Below are 20,493 nucleotides of genomic sequence, written 5' to 3'. Positions count from 1 at the left end.
ATTTGGAAAACTGACAGCATTCAGACACACCAAACATGAGTGGGAAGAACATTTTAGAAGAATTTTGTAATTCAAGAAATCCCATACCTCTTAAGAGACCCACTTGCTAAATAAGACTCTGCAGAAAACCTTCTCCCTCCATTTTGGTTGTCAAAAGCACAAGAAAAGCAAGACGGCCTTGAGTTTTCCATTTCCTCCACTTCCATTGCCAGCTCCAAGCTTTCAGTGAGAAATGGGGGCRTGGAGCAAGCCCCAAAGTCAGTCTCCATTGTTGTCACCTGATCTAGAAAATAAATAGACAAATACAAAAATACTCATAGCATTTCTCCAAATAAATTTCTCATTGTTACATATCCACATCATCCTTCAGGTCAAGTGAAGAGACAGGACTGTAACATTGAACTAAAAGCTGAGAGACACCACCAAGAAAGGAAATCATGGTCACAGGCCCTGTCATGCAATTCTGCCAATCTGTGCAACTCCATCTCCCTSCTTGAACACAACCTGTTCAAGAAGACACATCAGCAACTTAAAAAAAATGAAAAAGGTACATTTTCATCTGGTTTAGCTCCCTAAATTAATTAGTGATGAGGTTAAGCTAGCAGTAGGTTATAATAGGAGGCAGGAATGCATTACAAAGCTACTTTCAGCAACACTTCATTTTATGACCACACTAGCTATGCCATGGAAATACAACATGCATTACAGGCTCCCAACTATCTGTAACTTTAAGGGATATTGAGAGCCTTTTGGAAAGCAGTAAATACATCCCACATAACAATTATAGAACTCCAAAGTGCTGAAACTTTCAAGCTTAGAAAATTACTGTATGGCCGATTCTGACACAGTTGGAAGTTCCTATTAAAAAAAAAAATCTAACTACCCAGGAATCTGAATAAAAAGAGAAACAAAACCAAAAGAAGGATTATGAGGACCAAATGAAGTTCACTGTATAGTCAATCTTAGTTTACTCATATTTTATACAATATATTGAAAGAGCAGAAGAAGGCAGCTGTTGTCAGCAAGTCCTATGAAAATATGCAAATATAAGCAAAACTCCAAAGTTTTCAACGTCTTTGATGGCAGATTTTGAGATAATTCTTGCAGAAACTAGTTTACACTGTGGCTACAGGTTGGTAATACAAAAGCTTGACTGAAAAATAAGCTCAAGGAAAGAAAAAGAAGAAAACAGTTTCTGTTCAACTTTCATCCATTCACTTTCCTGCGGAGCAGACAGCTGTGCAAGTAGGGAAAGAATTACTTCAGTGCTCCAGTTTACAGCTGGATCCTATGTAAGGGTGGTGGCAAAGCTGGCAAGGAAGCTGAAGGGAATGCCCCCAACTACAGGAGCTCCCAAGGAAATCCTGTTCAGTTTGGGATAACAAAGTCACTCCACACAACAGCAAACCCTGGGGGAAGAGTTACATAAAAGGGCAGCTCTTCCCGACCATAACTCCCATCAGTTCCGTACCTTTCTAACACAACCCTGATCCAGCGAAACCAACTACTGACTTTAAGCACCTCAACCTCCTTGGCCGGCCAAGCAGCAGAACGTTCCAGGCGGCTGCAATCCGCGGGCGGGAGCCGCAAAGCGGCGGGAGCGGCGGGGAGCACCGCGGCCGCCCAGAGAGCCGCCGGGGCGCGCCCACGAACACGACCCCACGCGTAAGGCCTCAGACCCGCGCCGCTCCCCGCTCCTGGAAGGCGCTTCCCCGGCGGGCCGGCCCCGAGCCCCGGGCAGAAGGCAGAGGGCCAGCGGYGGTACCTGCGCTCCGCCCGGGCCGCCGCTTCCCTTCCGCGCCCGGGCCCTTTCCGTACGGCCCGCGCGCCGCCGTCACGGGGGCACTGCGCAGGCGCCGAGGCGCTCATTGGCCGCCGGCCGCTCCGCCCCGGGCGCGCTTCCTCCTCCCGCTCCTCCTCCCGCTCCTCCTCCCCGCCAGGGGAGCGCCCGCCGCTCCCTTCCTCCCCCTTCCTTTCTCCGTTCCTCTCCCCCTTCCTCTCTCCATTCCCCGCCCCGTTCCCCTCCCCGATCCCGGCCCGCCCACCCCAGGGTGAAGCGCCGCCCGCTGCCCCTCTGAGTGTTGACAGGCCAGCTGGTTTCTCTGCTTATCCGGGCGTCTCTTGGCGGGCCAGACACCACAAGTGGTTTCTGGCCGGCTCTCGGATGAATGCGACCATTTTGCTGCTGCTGTTAAGCTGCTTCCCTTGTGCTCACAGAATCGTGGAATCATAGACTGGTTTGGGTTGGAAGGGACCTTATAGATCATCTACTTCCAGTCCTGCGGTGAGAGGGACACATTCAACCACACCAGGGTGTTTGTTCAGAACTTCATCCAGCCTAGGCTAGAACAATTCCAGGCATGGGGCATCCAAAAYATCACTGTTCAACCTGTTCCAGTGCCTCACCAYCCTCACAGTAAAGATATTTTTCCTTATATCTAATCTAAACATACTGTTTTTCAAGTTAAACGTATTCCCCCTTGTCCTGTCACTACACGCTCTTATAAATAGTGTTGCCCCATCTTTCCCRTAAGTTCCCCTGCCCCCTATCCTTTCTTGGGTGTCCTTGTCCAGACTTTATCTGAACCTTATTTCCTTTCTTTTCTTCAGCCTCAGTTGCTGCATCCCCATTCTCCCCCACAGACATTGGCAGGAGGTTCTCCTGGTCTTTCCTGATGCCTGASAGACCCAGATCCAACCTTCCTATGTCTGTCAGGTAATGCTTGTATTCCCAAACACACACAGTTCTCATCAAGCTTGGTAAATGGTGTTTAGTGTGTTTAAAATTCAAGCTAGGTATCATTCCTATCAGTTACTGAAGCACCTCCATTTCGTGTGACAATCACCAGAGAATGGGGTTGAGGGCAAGAGTCCTAAAACCTCTGCCTGGCATAGCTTATTTTAAAGTGCATTCTGTGCACCTAGTGGCTTCTGGGTCTTTTTAAAAATCGTTGTGTCATTTTGGATTGCCGTGGTTTGATTTTGTTTCAAAATGAATGCTTTTCCAGTTTTGCCTGTATTTTGGGTGCAAAAGAGAAGCAGGGCACAAAACTTCCTTCYACTTAGAAAGTTGCTATAAAAAGTTTTGCTGTTGCTGCTACAGCTTGCTCTGAAAGCTTTRCTGTGATTTAAAATGCTTCGTTTGCTCCTATGTCTCTAAGAATCTTTCATTTCCTTCTTTAAATTCCTGTCTAATTAAAAAAACAGTACATCATGGTTAAATAAAACTGTACCCAGGATAACCCTGATTTCCATATGCAGATTTATCTGCACTGACAGCCCCCTCTCCCTCTCTTAGTCTTTCTGTTTCCTCTCCCTCCCTCACTCTCCCTCTTTCTCTTCCCCTCTCTTTCTCTCCTTGTCTTTTTGTCTCTTTATGTCTATTGCATTATGCCTGAATAATTTTCAGTCTKTTTTTTTTCTCCCTTCTTGCACGCACATGCTAAAATAACTAGACAAAGATGCAAGGTGGTTGCTGCAGTCCCTGTCTCTAGGACAAAACCAAGAAAGCTTGTGATTGCAATGCCACCTTTCCTTTTTTTTTCCTTCTTTTTTTTTCTTCCCTAGCCATGCYTGGTGATTAAACTTCCTCAGGATGGGGAAGAAAAAGGAGCTGGAAATGAAATGGGGTTGGGGAAAAATCCCATTGCAGCAGCTGCAGCCAGTGGTGTCTGCTGCCAGATGTGCGAAGGTTCCTGGTGTCCTTGTCACTAAAAGGCAGTATTCAAATATTTGGAGACAAAAGCTGCATCCTCAGTGATCATTTTCTTTATTTAACATGGCAGCAGGCATCGTGTGGCGAAAAATCAGCATGCTGGATGTTGAATCGGACTTTCCTCCTATCTGGGATGAAAGGATGTTATCTATCCCGTGCCAAGAGGGAACTGAGGTAAGAGAGCTGATCCAGCTCCTTTTCCTTTCTAGCATATTTCCTAAGCGTCTTTTCTGAAACAACCTRTATATATGTGTGTGTCTGTGTGTGTGTATATACATGTTTCTATGTTTGTATATTTTGTATTCGATTTCAAGGCAGTAAGTGGTAATGCTTTTTTCTTCTGTCTTCATATCAAGCTAGAGAAAGTTAATTCACAATATATATTCAGAGCTTGTTCAGARGGGTCGTTTTGTGGGATTTTTTTTKAATACCTTTTTGTTTCCAGAGAAGACTTCAGCAGTGACATCATGGTCGTCTGCTGATATTAAAACCTATTTTCAAAGTCTGTAAAAAAAGAAAAAAAAAACAGTAACTTTGCGATAAGAAATTGTGCAGGAGATTCATATGCTCTATTTTTCAGTTGCACTCTAAATATTGGAAGTCTTATTAAAGCGATAGTGAGAATTTTTTATTATTATTATTTCTAGCACAGAAGCGATGAATGCTGCATAATTAAGTACAGTATTTAATTTGGCTGTTGTGAAGCAAAAGAATAAGGTAATAATTTTTATTGTACTAATCAGACTCAAGATGTTCTCTGTGTTAATTGGGTTAAAAAAATTGCAGTACTTATTAGAAATTCTAATTTCACAATGCAGCACTGACAATAAGCTCAGCCAGTGAATTATTCACATCTTTAATTTGCTCTCTTAATGACAGTGTTCTGTAATCAGAGTGCAGCGACTGCTTCCTATGCATTATGTATGATGTTCAGGACTTAAATGCAGGACATTATGAAGCCTCTCAGTGGCTCAGTAATTAGTTTTCCACAAGACAGGGCTTAGATATTCACAGATAAAAGTCTACAGCTGAGATAATGTTAAGGTGGTGACTCATGCTAACAAAAGCAGGGAAGTTCAAATTTAATGCTGAAACTGCTCTCCATTCTCCCTCATTGTGCGTAGGTGCAGGGGGAGGGGAAGAAAGTCTTCAAAACTAGCCCGCCATGGTGAGTACACAGCGGACAGCCCGRAGGGGCAACCCGGGGGCTCCTTTCACTCCGGGACCGTGTTTTTGGCAACTTGACTGGTCGGAGGGTGGAGGCGGAGTTGTGGTTGGTGCCTCTTTGTAGTGGTTGTGAAAGGGGCAGCAATGTACATACTGTCAGAGAGCAATCATGTATAGGTGAGATGTATTTTAAAGGAAGCAGTGGCGTTTGTAACTGTCAAATTACGATGTTTTGAATGGGGGCTACTTTGTCGTGTGTAGAAACTTTGAGAACACCTAATACTCTCTGTATTGCTGTTGTACCTATTTCAGCTGTCCTGGTCTTTATACATTTTCGAAAACTTTATTTTCTGATAGTTTAGTTCTCACCATCCAAAAGATGACCTGTGATGCATTTCGTTCTTTTTTTCCCAGATCATTTACCTGGTGTTACATCAAGTTATTTAAATGTAGGGAATATGCATGTCTATGTAACTTTCCTACTTTTGCTTGCTGCTTATTATAGAATCATAGGCAAGAATATTGAAATTAAGCTGGAAAATGATAATTTTTCCATACTTAGTTGCTAATCAGACTGGGAGCTGTACATTTGCCCTGTGTTCTTACATCAGAGTAATCGGACATTTTTACAGGAGACAAAATAATTGACTAGAGAAGTTCTTTCCTTACTTTGTGTTAACTCTCCAAACACTCCAAAGACTTGTGCCCTTTTTACGAGATTATGATTCTAATTATTGAAGCTGATCTGCCAATAAAAAGTTTTAGGCTTAAATTAAAAACAAACAAGCAAAACACTAAACATCCCAACAATAGTGTAATAGAGATATGAGATTAAGAATTGGAAGTACATCTAGATTTTTAAAGCAAAATATAAAATTAATTGCTTTAATTTTTTTAACAGAATCTACATCTGGAATTCAGTGTTATTAGCAGCTGTTGCCAGTGTTGTCTGGCCTGAAGGCCATGGGACATGCTACAAAGTAATTCCTCTTTGCAAGCAAAATCCTATATCCTGTGGCTGGATCAGGCATTTGTTATGTATAGTCCACCCCTGAAAATAGTTATCATTAAACTGTTGAATAAAGAAGCTGCAGATTGAATCAGTATAGCTAATGGTGATCCATAAGAGCCCAAATGCTTGTATACGTGAAAAACTTGATCTGTTCTTTCTAGAATAAGACTTTCCTTCCAAGTCAAGATCCCACAGCAAGTGGGTCACTACACAGCTACATTTCTTTGGTCACTTCAGTGTGGAATCATACACTTGAAAATTATTCCAAAAGGGCATCATACCTGCCCCTTCACTCTTCCTCCAAAGCCAGGATCAATAAAAATTGTCTTTTAAAATGAGCAATTGCCTGTTTGCCTAACGATTTGTTATGATTACTTACCTAAGTAAGTTATTTATTTCCCTATTTCACTAGTCTTTTCCGTTAGAACATTTTTCGTGCTTTCTGGTCTTAAACTTAACTTGCTAAAAGTAAATTAGTTGAACCCATTAGCTTGTTTTAGTTAGTTGGTGGTTATAGGATTTTATTTTCCTCTTTGCACCAGACTCTTACATATTTGAGAGTCTTAGTCATGTTTTCACTGTGTTATTCTTTTAAACAATTCCTGTTGATTGTTTTCTTCTTTATAGAAAAAAAACCTCAGTATTTTTGTCTTTTTTTTTTTTTAAAATTCTGCTTGCTATGCCCTGTACTCTCATTATTTCTACTTTCTCGAAGTGCAGTGTTCTGGACTTAGACATGGTTTCAAATACCATGTCAGTTCTATATTACCACTTATGAAATGTGGTTTGTCACTTCTTAAGAAAATCTAGTTTCCCTAAGAAAATTTTAACACTATGACTTGCATGTTGTGGGTACAAAGACACTTTTTAACCCAGAATRTAGTCTAGTACAATTTAGAAAGGTGCTACATGTGTTTTAATAGGTTTTTAATTCAAGGATAGAAGGATTCTTCATGGATTTTGTTTCCAATATCCTTATYTCTCAAGATAAGTACCTGTGACTGACCTGATTAGTGATGTCCAGATGTGAGCCATCAAACTGGAAAGAATATATGAAGTGTCCAGTCCTCAGAGGTTTGTTTCAAGTTGTAGAAGCATTATGGCACAGTCAAAAGCGTAGCCAGTGCCTGTGGTGTAAAGTAGCTTGGGTGTCTAGAAGTTAAAATCTGAACTTTTCCAGTCAGATTGGACAATCTGAATTTGAGGCACTATGACAGGCAGGTGAGAATACTTTTTTACGAAAGTGGCAAGGGTGTTACTAGCAACCAAAAATTGCAGACCAGCATTAACTGTGCAGCTGTATGTTTTAGGTAAAACAAAAAGCAACAAAAAAAGAAACATTTAGAAAGTTAGCCCGTTTTAACTGGCCTAGAAGACTGACTACTCTACATCTGAACTATGCGTCTGGGAAAGAGCCAATTGTGTCTACCCCATCTGTTAGAGTAAAGTGGAGATCCATTCATTTTTAGCTCTGGGAAAGGAAGGGCCCAGTATCTTTCCTGGGTCAGAGGAAGATAGTTCATAYTATCCTTGAGTTGTCATGGTGTGGGAGGAGAACAGCACTTCTGAAGCTGAAATGGAAATCATGTATCTGAAGAGTTTAAAATACCTGGGTATGCTTCCAGAGAATCAGGGTCAATATAATCTGTTAGAAAATATATAGGTCTACCAAGAAAAATTTTAAGGACCTTTACGTGGCTACACAGACATCTGGTTCATATATTTGCMATGTAACCCTTTTACTGTCCTCTTACTGGCACATGACCTCTCAGGTTTAGGAATATTGCAGGTCTTTTGAAGTAATCTGATTAATATTTCTTTTTTTGGACATCTATCAAAAAGCAAGGAAAATAGTTTTAATTCAATTCAATTTTTTAGTGAAAAAAGTTTAGAAAAATCCACCCATAGCATGTTTCCAGGTGTTGTATTTTGCGCTTTTGTTTACATTGCTCCAGGCTCAAGTGCCATTTTAAATATTAGGTTCTGAAGTGGAATGATGAGTTAAGTATTTCTGAATGTCTTGTCTTAATCTAGCCTAATAATGCAGTCCTTTGATATGCATAATTTCCATGAAAACCAGTGGGAGTACCACATTATAGAAGGAATAATAGATACATATGCCAAGATGTCTTCATTTGAGTCATTGTTTCAACTTGATTGACATAAAGTTACCTAAAAGAAATATATGAGTGTGGAAAGAGAGTTATTGATTAATATTTTTAATTCCAAATTTATCTGTTTCTTCACTGAAACATACTTGCCAATAGAATGACAGTAGTCAGAATAKCTGATAGAAATCTCAAATGAATTTACATTCACTAATGCTTTCTGGGAAATCTAGATTGTATGCAGTCTAGTCTGTAAAATTCCATATAATTGRCTCAATACTAAGAATTCCAACCTATATATAAACCTATGTATATATTATGCAAAGTAGAATAGTGATAAATATTCATGGTATAAACCAGTTTAGGCTTTTTTTTTGCAAAGTCAAGCTAGAAATAACATAATATACTGTATGAGTTCACATACTCAATCTCCTGTAAAATGTAAATCCATAAAAGTTTCCAGTTCTTATCTGTATCCATAGTAGGCCAGAAAAATTAGTAGTAGGAACACTTAATGCTGTACAAAAGCTTCTCGCTGCTTCCAAGTGGCTTTTCTTCTTTCTCATCATTTATACATATTTTTTGTACTGACTCTCATCCCTCATTCATATCCTCATTAAACCTGAGTTTTCATTTCCCATGTGCTAATTTTTTCAGCMTTTCTTTTTAAACTTTTCCCTGCACTTTTTTTGAAGCTCAGGAGGCTTTTGCTATTCCCAAAGCATCCCTCCTTAAAATTCTTTTTCTGTTTCTATATGTGTTTCCAGCAGTCCTTGAAATCTTCATATCACACTATCTTTTTTCGTTGTTTTCTTGTAGTATCCCATTTCTTATCTTTTGCAGTATTTATGTTGCAAGATCATTGGTGAAAACACTGTAGTGGTTTCTTTTTTGTGCTTGTAGAGAGGACAAAATAAAGGGGTTTTAGGCTCTTTCTAATAGTAGGAATACAAAAAATGTGYGAAGTTAGTAATTTTAAATTCTCCCCTTCTAATCCCTACTAATACAGACTTTTCAACCCTTAACAACTTCTTTGTGACAGAATTTCATCTGGGTTCTGGGAAGTTGACAGGTGAGGGTACAAGAAAACTCAGAAATAAAGGGGCCACATGCAAGCAAAGCAGAACTTATCCTCAAAATATTTCTGTTCAATGCCCTTTGTTTACTGTCTTTTCTTCTCTTATATAATACTTCATCAAAAAGACTAGGTCCAATAAAATTATTCTGAAAGGTTTTCATCTCTCAGGTACATAAATTCTTTTTGATGTTGGTCCAGATGAAGGATTGTGTCGGTCCAGATGAAGGATTATGTCAGTCGAACTGTAGATTGAGGGTTTTTTCTCCAGCAGGAATATAGCTGAGAATGGTTGTGGTTSAGCTGTCTATCAGCATTTTGGTGTACTGTGTTGGTAGTATCAAATGATGTACTTGGGGGAGTGGAAGGCACAATTGTGCAGTCCAATATGAAGCTCAGTGGGAAGCTCTGGCTAAACCATATCACAAACTTTTTGATGCAGAATTTTTAAACCACAATATTTGCTCTACCACAACTACATGGATTTTTGTTGACAGTATTTGAAGGAAGGCAGTTAATCTGAACAGGGTGCAGTTCTTTGAGTCCAGCTATCATTGTCCACCTTGCATTGTCTAATGTTGGGACAAAAGGCTGGGCTCCCACTTTGTTGGTTAGCAAAGCTCTTTCTCCTGGCTTGTCCAGAGGCTGTAAGTCTAGAAATCAGATCAATGTTTTTTGTGGATATGAATGTGGGTATCATACAAAGGCACTACAGTGTAAACCACATTTTCAAAGATGTGTGTAAAAAGCCAAATAGCTAGCGTTGACCAGTGTAATTTGAGAATTACAGAAATTATTCAAGAAAGTGGATCTCCAATAAGCTTCAGCTGTGGTTTCTCCAACCACACTCTTTTGTCCATTTTTGTGCCATGTCAGGAATATTCCCTTTTCATTTTCTCAGTACTTTGTGCTCTTTGCCTCAATGTGACCTGACAAAAGGAAATATCAGATGACTTGGATACTAAGCATAATTTCAAAGATTTTGCRTTTAAAAATATGTTGCTTTTTTCCCCCTCTGACTATCATAATAATATTTATATAGTAGAAGGAAGAAAATGCCCTACATATCTCAGRCCCTTCTTTAACAACTTAGGAAAAGGAGATATAATTAGCAAAAATAATTCAAAGGTGATGGCTCATATTCAGTTTCTCATTCTACGTAGTTCATCTGTATGATTTCAGGAACTCATTTCATTCTTGCATCTCCATTCCTCAGCTGTRTAACAGGAAAAGTAATCTTCCTGCTTTTCACAGAACCTAAAGTTCAAATCTCTTTGGACAGTATGAATTTTAATGCAAGTTTTCTCTCTTAGTATGTCATTAAAACACACCAGTGATATCTTAGGCTCATTTAAAGACACCAGGAAGCTCCTAGATACTCTAGGACTTGAACAAATGTATAAAAACAGGTTGTATGAGCAAGYGTGGAGATTAACAAGTGTTTCCAATGGTCAATGTAAAGGAGTTCTGCTGAKCATCTGTGTCATGAGATTCTAAAAAGGAGGTGGGGAAAGAGTTGATTTTTAAAATGAGAAACACTTCGTAGAAGGGATCATTTAATATGCTCTCTGTGAAACATCTTTTACATAAAACATATTTTTATAASTAGTGTATTTCAAGATTTTCAAGGAAAATTTGTCAAAATTCTAATTATTAAAAGGATTTGCATTGAGGTCTTCAAATTCAAATTGTGTTCTTTAGTTTTATTTTGCTTTTTATTTCTTTTAGGTCAGGTTTTTGTGTTCATCTTTTGCACACCTGTAATATGATTTCCCATTGTTCTGTTTCTTAAAGCTTGGTAGCAACACAATCATACAGCCCTGAAGCTTTTCTTCACCCATTTAAATTTCATCAGCTGTGGTATTAATTTCAATTTGTGGGCTAAGATTCTCTGAACCGTGTCATAAAACTGGTTTTTTTAGCTAACTATACTAAAAATATATTTATAAAACTATTTTCTATTAAGTTTCTGGGGTTGATGTTGKTTTTTTTTCTCCCTAGGAAAAAGCGATTAGTGAAGAAAGGATACCCTTTGTCTTTAAAGGCTATCCAAAACCCAGAAGTAAAAACAAATGCTTTTAAAAATGTCCCTAGAAATCAATACAGGTTGTCCAAAGGTGACCTGTAAGCCAATACATTAAGACAACTGTATACWGACAGTTTTTATCAGTTGATATCAAAGCCCTTGCCAAAGTAAATGAGCTTACTCTTCATTTTGCAGATGTCCTGGCTACCTAATTTGTAAAACATGGGTGTAAAATGATGTAATCTTTGCTTTGACAGCAACAACTTAAATAAATAAAGCTGAAACAGGCATTCTGGCTGAAGAGTTCATAATAACAAACTTTGACATGACTGTACAAGCGARCTATTCTGCAGTGTCTGTCAGTCATGGATAAAAAACAGGAGAGTTTTATTCCCCTATCTGGTATCTAACCTTCGAAGGCCTCGGTCTCTATGATAACAAAATAGTGCTATTGTGATGATCCTATCTCCAGATGTCCACAGTAGGGTGTGAATAGGAGTTGTATTATTCTTTCTGCAGAGAAAGGTTATACAAGATAGAAGGGTGAGGATGATGTTTGATGACTTGATCTGAAATCTCCAGAGGCAAATTTCTTCCTGACAAGAGAGGAGAGGAAGTTTGTCTGTCTTAAATGATTTTTCACTTTGTAAAATCTTTTGTATTTTCTTCCGTCTCCTCTACTTTTAGTAAACACAGACACAGAAGCTGAGAGGAGTTATGGATATTATTAGAGATTTCTCAGGTTTCCTGATGAGAGTTTTGTGTTGTAATTTGTCAGGTGTGCWTGTAAGACTTAGAAGTACATTAAACTTTCCTTGTTGTCAGTCTGATGTGAAGTTTAAGCTTGGAGCAATGAAAGTAGAAAGCAATGAGAATAAATTGACAGCTTTCTCACATCAAGCTAAAACTACAGAAATGAAAATATATTCTCACAAAAACTGTATCAGAAAATGTGTCTCAAATTAACTACTGGGCATAAAAAATGAGTCATACCTAATTGCATGTTGCATATTCTAATAGATTTAACAATACTTACCAAAATAAAGAAGCCTCTCTGTTTGAAAAATGAAAACTGTACAATGGTATCATATAACAGATTAGACCTAATAATTTCGAGTAGGTTGGTTAAAGCTGTAAAATTGTGCTGTAATTACATTTAGAGCTAGATGCTTTTARTCAACCTTATCCAGTAAAACAACATTCCAAAGATATTCTAATTGATCCCCTGCTCAGACTGATGTGGTTTTCAGTATATGGCTATCCTTTGTGGACTAAATTAGAAAAATAACTTCTCCCACTTCAACACTTGATTACAAATTCAAGCTGAATGTTCCAGGAGATTTTGAAAGCCCATCTTAGAGAAAGCACCGAGGCAATGGACTTCTCTTCTCACTATTTCTTTGGGAAAAAATATGTTTTCAGAGATGCATTGAATGAATGGTATTTGTGTTTCACCAAGTGATGAATTATAAGCAGGTCTCACAACTCTGAGCACATAGGGCTCACCCTTGCATTTTGATGGGAAAAGTTCTTGCATAGTCCCTTGCCCTGGTGCATGGAAATATGATTCTTAGCAAAAAACCCAAACAAACCCTAAGAACTGACAATTTGCAATAGTGGTGAAAATTTACAGTTTTATTTCAGTGTGATGGACAGCTGCTCACTAAGGCAGACATTTGAATAGAATTTGAAATTTGAGAGTAGATTCTTCCTACACTAATAAAAGGAAAAGAGATTTTTTTKGKWAWTTTTTTTTGTTTGTTTGCCATAAYGAACACCAGAGACAATATTGTTGAAATTATGAAAGTTGTATTGACCTTATCTAGAGTTTAATTTGAATTTTAATTTTTTAATGGAAGGCATGATATCATAAAGCATGCAGAAGAAATTAAAAAGAAAGCCARCAGGAAACTTACTGAGAGACTTGAAAAAGAGAATTAATGTTGCTATTTGACTGTCATTCCACTTTTTGGGTATTTACCAATAGAGAACACCTTTATACTGCTCAGTAAAGMAGATGGACAACAGAAATTTGGCAGATTTATGGAATGGAATGTGTTGGAGAACTTACAGTGAAAATCTGGCAATTTATTTCAATACACATTTATTTTAGAGGTTTAAAAAAAAATAACAGCTGCCTATTTAGTAACAGCAGTTTGAGATACTTCAAGACCAGGTTTTCTGAACCTTTATTCTCTGAAAATTGTTCATYGTTCCTGAAATTTTAGAATTGAAATTTTTCACTTCTTTTGAGTATTTTGATCTTGATTTTATTTATTTAGCTAAGTTATACTTTAGATATTCACAGGACAGCCCAGAGCACTTTTAGATGAATGTTGCGAGTCATCTTTACTAATTGAATAATCTCTTGTATATTAGCACAGTGATTTAATCTTTTTGAAATCAATACTGTATCTTAATACTTCTTAGAGCAAGCTATTATTAGCAAGAAATCATCTAGATATACRAGATAATCACAGCTACACAAAAGCCACCTATCCATTAAAAGTAAACAGTATGATAATTAACCCACAGGATTTTTCCTGACCCTAAACTGAGGTTCAATCAAACTGGCTGTGTTATATTTGAAGTTTAAGTACACTGGCTAGGATCTCAAAAAATGATATCACTGAATTAACATATTGTTTTTTCTAAGCTGAGATATTGCACATCGTAACACAGCAGCTAAATTGAACACAGCTTTRTGGTGATGCAATACTGCTGTTTACTTCTGCTTCAGGACCTACCTTGATCTGAACAAATATTAGGGATGTCTTCCCAGTTAACTGTTGCAAATACAAATTGCAGTCTCTCTCCATTTTCATTTTGAATAGTAGATTTTTGAAACTCGAGGTTCAAAATGTTAATGCTTCTCAAAATATTATTACTTGACAAAACAAAGCAGTATTATATTTTACCAGTGTTAACACCATTTATGAACTTTCTCTCATTCCATCTCAACTGTAGAGATTATTAATAAAGTCAAGCAAATTGTCATGGGAGGCTTAGTATGATACAATAGTCTGACATGAGATTTTTTTTCCATTTAAATTCTGCATTGTTAAGCTGCAGTAATAACAGAAGTGATTCGATCCATCTCTTGTTACTAACAGTGTTCTCCAGCTGCTGCTTTCAACCTATATTGGCTACCGAGCTAGTTGGACTTTTGATCTGATCCCATTCAAATGTTCTTAAGCAACTGTTATACCTAAAATCTGATCCAAAGAATAGATCAGCTTTCTACTACAAAAAAAACCAGTGTGGCATAACAGCAAAATGCACATTTCCTTACACATTGCACATTTCTCTACTTATTTGCAGCATTTGTTGGCAGAATGTTAGAAAAAGTAGATGTATGAGATACTTCAATTCCATATCATTTTTGGAAATTGTGTGCGTGATTCTTGATCAAGGGCAGTGTGAACTAGATTTCCTGTCTTGATTATTAAAATGAGATTTGTGGAATTTGGTGCATGAATTCTAGGAAATAGCACAGGAAATCAGTGTTCTTAGAGTTGCCTAAACTAGCACATGCCTTAATCGCAGCACATATATGTTACTATCATCTTAATTTCCCCTTAAATTTAGGTTTTTGCATGTAGTTACCTCGTGTGACCACTGCATTCTTGCTTCTCCTCAAAGTCTGTTAAAGCTAGTGATGAAAAGSGTGGCACTGAAATGCTGCCTTCATCTTTGGAGGTGTCTGATATGTTTTGGGAGAGGTACTTGATATGTTCTCAGTGCAGATGGGCAGCACTAAGATCTGCAGAAATCCCTAAGTGTGATCACATCTGTGTTTTCATGTAGCACGTTTTAACTACCAGGTTGTTCAATAGTCTGAGAAGGATGATTGGGGGAGCCAGTGGGTGCTGAGCCACACGGCAGGCAGGAATGCCAGATTCTTAGTGCAAGGGAGAAGAAGAAAGAGTGGTGGGCTGCATGCCAAAGAGATGGAGAGAGTGGAGGGAGCAGCATATTGGTTGGTTTTATGCTTTGAATTAGAGGGTTTTGGTTTAAGAAATAGTCCTGTAAGACTAAATTAATCTATATTGCCTATGGGTTTGGATTTATGAGTTGATATAKTAATTGAGTAATACTCAGGGTGCAGTATAAACTTACCCTTTATTAGACAAGAGAGAAGCAGCTTGAAAGGGGGGCCTTGACCRAGAAGTGGGTTTTGCGCTACTCAGTAAAAGTTGCATTCACGTTGCATTTTCTTTTAGCTAGCAGACACCCTATAGAGATGTCTGCTTTCACAAAGTTTGTAGGAATGTTAAATCTTTGAGACCTTTTCCCATGTATTGGACTTAGATGGAATTGGTTACTGGAAGTGATCAAGAGGAGCTGAGCAAAGCAGCTCATTTTCTTCAGGAAACCATGTAAAAAGGAAYAATAGTCTTTGGTTCAAGGAGCTTTTTGTTCTCTCAGAGTCTACAAAAAAATGCTGCCAAGCTTGGTGTCTTAGTAAAGATATGGTGTTTCTTTCATTTAAACTAATTTAAATATACTCATTATTTCTTATTCATAGAAACCTGATCCATATCCCGAAGAATCAGGTCAGGTGCCAGGCTTTAAGGGACTACGAGCTTCTGATGTTTCTCTCTACTCTTACCCTAGAAAACTGAACCATATGCCCTGCATTCCTATTTCCTTACTGTCCTTTGTGYTTCATCTCTATTATTTTATGATTTTAGTATTCACTGTTTTCCTTTTCCAAGTGATTATTTGATTATTTTGCAATGGATCATTCACTTTCTTAGTCCCAAATAATCCATCCGTTTTCCTCAATATTTCATAATCAATAGCAAAAAAATCAGCAGTTATTGCCAGATATGCRTTTTGTACACTTTTTAAAAGTATCAGGTTTCTTTCTTATTGCTTTAAATATCTTCAGAAATTTTAGCTAAAATTATGCCATTTTATGTTTTCTCTGAGCCATCAATTTTCTTAAACTGGAGAAAAAAAAATTGGAATATATCTACATACATGAAGTGATAAATAGTAAAAAGTTGACAGTTGGTAGTAGTACTTTAATGGAATCATCTTCGATAACAACTCCTCTGGTACCTGTTATATGTGCTCATGAATAGCCACTGAACTAACACAAAACATCTGCTGCTTTGGCTGAATTTAAATGCCCCAATCTGATAACCTTATCGAGAAATTTAACAGTTGTTTAGAACTGAAATTCACATACCAGTCCTGATCCATCAAAGAGATGAGACTTCACACACATAAAAATACATGTTAGGAGATCCAAAGATTTTGTGTTGAGCATTATTTTGTATTGCTGTGTTTTATCTAGTGGTTAATGGTTCAGAGGTAGATAGTATTGTAATTATACAAGTAAATATGCAGGCATTGCCTACAATCTAGCCCTGAAAAAATGGGCAGAAAAATGTGTKTATTTAAAATTGGATTCACCAATGCATGAATGTGCAGATTTTATAGAGTAATAAAACTCTACATGCAAGACCTGTTCATATTCCAGGTTCTTAACAATTACTAGAATTCTTCACCTGAAGAAGTCTTAAAGAAAAAATTATTTTACTATATCACAGGCATTTAGAGTGTATTTTGGGAGGGTTTTTTATATGATATATGTTAAAATTAATTTACCAAGAAAAATAGAACATTCTTACATGCTTGTAAATTTCTGTGACTTTTCTTGCGATATCTTTTTTTTTCTGATTGTGTCAGTTGTTTGACTGAAACTTCTTACCACTTTTATCAATGAAAGTTATTGATGTTTTATTTTTGGAAATAATTGAGTGGACTTACTGCTTTTTCACTGTTTTTTAATGAAGTGTAATGAAGATTCTGTTTTAGATATTGAAATCTAAGCTTTCYGTTATTTCCATCTTATGCCTTTTAACCTTTCCAGTTAGGTTTTAGAAATAATTTTGATGTTATGACTTAAGAAATCTTAAGGTTGTATACTTGCCACAGTTAGTCTTTTTGATCTTCCTTTTGTTCTAGCTCTTCCATTCTGGCTTCCTGTGGTGGGCTTGAAAATCAAATATACAGGAAAGTAAAATAAATAAATCTTTTAATGTGTATTGGGATGTTACCTGTTTCAAATACTTCCATTCTTAGTAACAAATAACCACCTTTAATCTGTCAAAGTCTATATTTTTTAAAATCAAAAGGAATAGTGGGGAGAAAAAAACAAATTGTATACTAAGGGAAAATATTCAAATCCAGTTTGAGATTTGATTCTTGAATCTCAATAGCTCRTATGTGTGACATGCCTCTGCAAATCTAGACAAGTAATTTGTAGACAAGTAGTGCACCTGAGAAACAATAACCCCAGGCACCAGCACAAACTGGGGGCTGACCAGCTGGAAAGCAGCTCTGCAGAGAGGGASTTGGGGGCTGGTGGACAATCAGCCAATKGAGAGAAATTGATGCACAGGGAATTCCATCTAAATATGAGGAAGAACTTCTCTACTGTGCAGTTGACTGAGCACWGGAACAAGTTGCTCAGAGAGGTTGTGGAGTCTCCCCCACTGAAGATATTCAGGAACTGTCTGGTCACAATCCTGTGCCATGTGCTCTGGGATGACCYTGCTTGAGCAGGGAGGTTTGACCTGGTGATCCACTGTGGTACCTTGCAAACCTGACCCATTCTGTAATTTTGTGATTCYGCAAAGCATAGCTTGTAAATTCTCATTTGTCTTAGTACCGTAACAGCCATAACAGACTTGAGACAGGATGTAGAAGTTCCTGGGGCTTGTTCTTGAAGGTCTTTAGCTRTTTTTCTGTGAAATTTATGTAAGCACTTTGAGTACAAAGTTTCTGTATTTGATACAGTGCTAACAAAAATACAGTACATGAAGGAGAAATAGTTTAAAGAGCAACTTGAAATTTGTTTGTTGTAATGGTTCTGGAGACCTACCTAAACTTCTTGCTATAGTCTTGTGGAAAAGTAGCACTTCAGTGTCATCATAATTACATAACACATTAACAATTAGGACTTTTTTCACTTATGTTCAGTCATTTAATTGCTATTTTTTTTGATAGTATAATGGCACATATTTTCCTACTGTTATCTGCWCATCTTTCTACATTATCAAATGTGGACACTCTAAGCTAATTTTGCACAAATTAATAATTCTAATAAAAGTGAAGTAATTCAAGAATATTTTTCAAGATACTTCTTATCTAATTAATAGCAGTATGACTTACAAGTAAAATGTAATCTCATGAGTTTCTTGATCAGTGGAGAATATTCCTAATTAAAGAAAAACCAGTGAATCTATAATTGCTAAAAAGTTACTAAAGAGAGGGAATGGTCTGAAAAGKCTATATTGCAAGATGTTCTAAACTTCCTTTGATATTTTATCTACAAGTATATCTCTAAAAGTCACAACATTCACATTCTAAAACAGTGAAAGTGAAACAAATGACAGATTTTCTTAGATGAACTTAAAGAAAATAAGAATATGAAGTGGAGTTTGTTTCATTTTTGGCTGGGGTTTTGTCCCTTCAGCTGTGCAATTAAAAGAGAGTTGGCAGTAAATGAAAGAGTTGTGTCCTGACATTGGAACATGACAAAATACAAGAGCAATGCAAAGTAGTCAATGACTCCATGTCCTGAGGGCATTGGTGACAAGTGGTGTCCCTCAGGRATCTCCACTGGGGCCAGTGTTATTCAGTGTCTTCATCAGTGACACAGACAATGGGGTCAATTACACCCTCAGCAAGTTTGCAGGTGGCACCAAGCTGTGTGGTACTGCTGACATGCCTGAAGGACAGGGTGCCATCCAGAGGGACCTGGRCAATCCTGAGGAATGGGCCCGTGGGAATCCTACGGGGTTCAGTGAGGCCAAGTGTTGCACATGGCGCAATCCCAAGTATCCTTGAAAGCTGGAAGATGAACAGATTGAGAGGAACCCTGCCAAGAAGGATTTGGGTGCACTGGTGGATTAAAGGCTGGACATGGCACAGCAATGTACACTTGCAGTCCAGAAAGCCAGCTGTATCCTGGGCTGCATCCAAAGCACTCTGRCCAGCAGGGTGAGGGAGGGAATTCTGCCCCTCCACTCTGGTGAGAACCCACCTGAAGTACTGTGTCTGCCTCTGGTGACCTCAGCACAGGAAAGACACGGATCTGTTGGAGCAGGTCCAGAAGAGGGCCATCAAGTTGATCAAAAGGATGGAGAACCTCTTCTATGAGGAAATTCTGAGAAAATTTGGTTTGTTAAGTCTAGAAAAGAGAAGACTCTGAGGACACCTTATAGAAGCCTTCCAGTACTTAAAGGGAGCCAGCAAGAAAGATGGGGAGAAACATTGTACCAGTGCCTCTTGCTAAACTGAGAAGGTAGATTAGATAAGAGGAGGAAGGTTTTTACAATGAACATGGTGAAACACTAGATTTGGGTGGTTACCCAGAGATATGGTGAATGCCCCATCCCTGGAGACATTCAGASTCTTGTTGGACAGGGCTCTAAGCAACCTAATCTAGTTGAAGATGTCCCTACTCATTGCAAGATGGACTAGATGGCCCATAAAGGTCCCTTCCAAACCAAACCAGTCAATCATTCCGTGATTCAGTCTCATTCTACTTATAGCTTTATTATGTTAATCAGCAACAGGAGTTCCTAAATTTAAAACTTTCTTTGACATTCCATCAAGGGAAGCTAGAAAAAGTTAGTATTCCTATAGCCAGACTACTTCTAGAAATCGTTACTTATTTTTGTGTCTGTCTTGGGAGAGATGACTGCTACATGCTATTGCCTCCTGAGATGTGATGCCTCCTCCAACATGTGATGGAGACGAACCTAAAATTTGCAAGATATTTCCACACTGGTCTGTGCAGTGTTAAAATACATTAAACTAACAAAAGATAAGCCTCAGTAAGTAATACTAAAATTTGTAGTGAGACCCTGATGTGTTTAAATACTGAGTTACGYAGACTGGAAGATCTGAAAAAAACCCAAAAGGGCATGAAAAGTGACTTTATGAATAAAGTTGTCAAATATGTAACAAGGAACAAAAAGTACAAAACTGAGGAACTGAGGTCAGTACTATTTTCATTTATCTCTTCTATTTTGACATTTTTGTTAGTGAGCTAGGAAATCAATAAAGACTAATTTCATTGGCAAGGATTAAAGAGAATACATAGGAAGGAACACTCAGGACGTGTATAGTTTCTTTCAAGGGCACTTTGAATAAAATATATTTATTATAAAGCAAATTGGATGTTTCTTTTTGTCTAATTGGCTAATATATCAAACATTAATTCTATGGAATACTCACTATACAAAATGAAGTTTGCAATATTGGATGTACAAAAAGTATTTTGTTTATTTCGGTTATTTTTACACCCTCATAATAAATGCCTGTCTGGTAACCAAAGCCCTTTCATAGAAATAATAAATCATGTAA

At 37.8% G+C, this 20,493-nt stretch overlaps 1 protein-coding gene and 1 long non-coding RNA gene across 2 annotated transcripts in view; one reads left to right on the top strand and one right to left on the bottom strand.

Annotated features, from left to right (window-relative positions):
- The window catches only part of MMS22L (MMS22 like, DNA repair protein), a 90,064-nt gene extending 88,255 nt beyond the window's left edge, over positions 1-1,809 (bottom strand). Inside the window, exons 1-2 of the mRNA XM_057364107.1 lie at positions 1,472-1,809; positions 88-283 (exon numbers count right to left, since the gene is read on the bottom strand). Coding sequence (XP_057220090.1) covers positions 88-269 — 182 coding nt within the window. The 5' untranslated portion in view covers positions 270-283; positions 1,472-1,809. The remainder of the gene's footprint in view (positions 1-87; positions 284-1,471) is intronic.
- A 3,023-nt stretch (positions 1,810-4,832) lies between these two features.
- The window catches only part of LOC130572398 (uncharacterized), a 193,611-nt gene continuing 177,950 nt past the window's right edge, over positions 4,833-20,493 (top strand). Inside the window, exon 1 of the long non-coding RNA XR_008965214.1 lies at positions 4,833-4,883. This is a non-coding gene — a long non-coding RNA (uncharacterized LOC130572398). The remainder of the gene's footprint in view (positions 4,884-20,493) is intronic.

Source organism: Malurus melanocephalus, unplaced genomic scaffold (genome assembly GCF_030028575.1).
Source record: "Malurus melanocephalus ecotype Western Australia unplaced genomic scaffold, MMel_1.1 scaffold_35, whole genome shotgun sequence".
Lineage (NCBI taxonomy): Eukaryota > Metazoa > Chordata > Aves > Passeriformes > Maluridae > Malurus > Malurus melanocephalus.
This window is presented reverse-complemented; position numbering and strand designations above follow the sequence as displayed.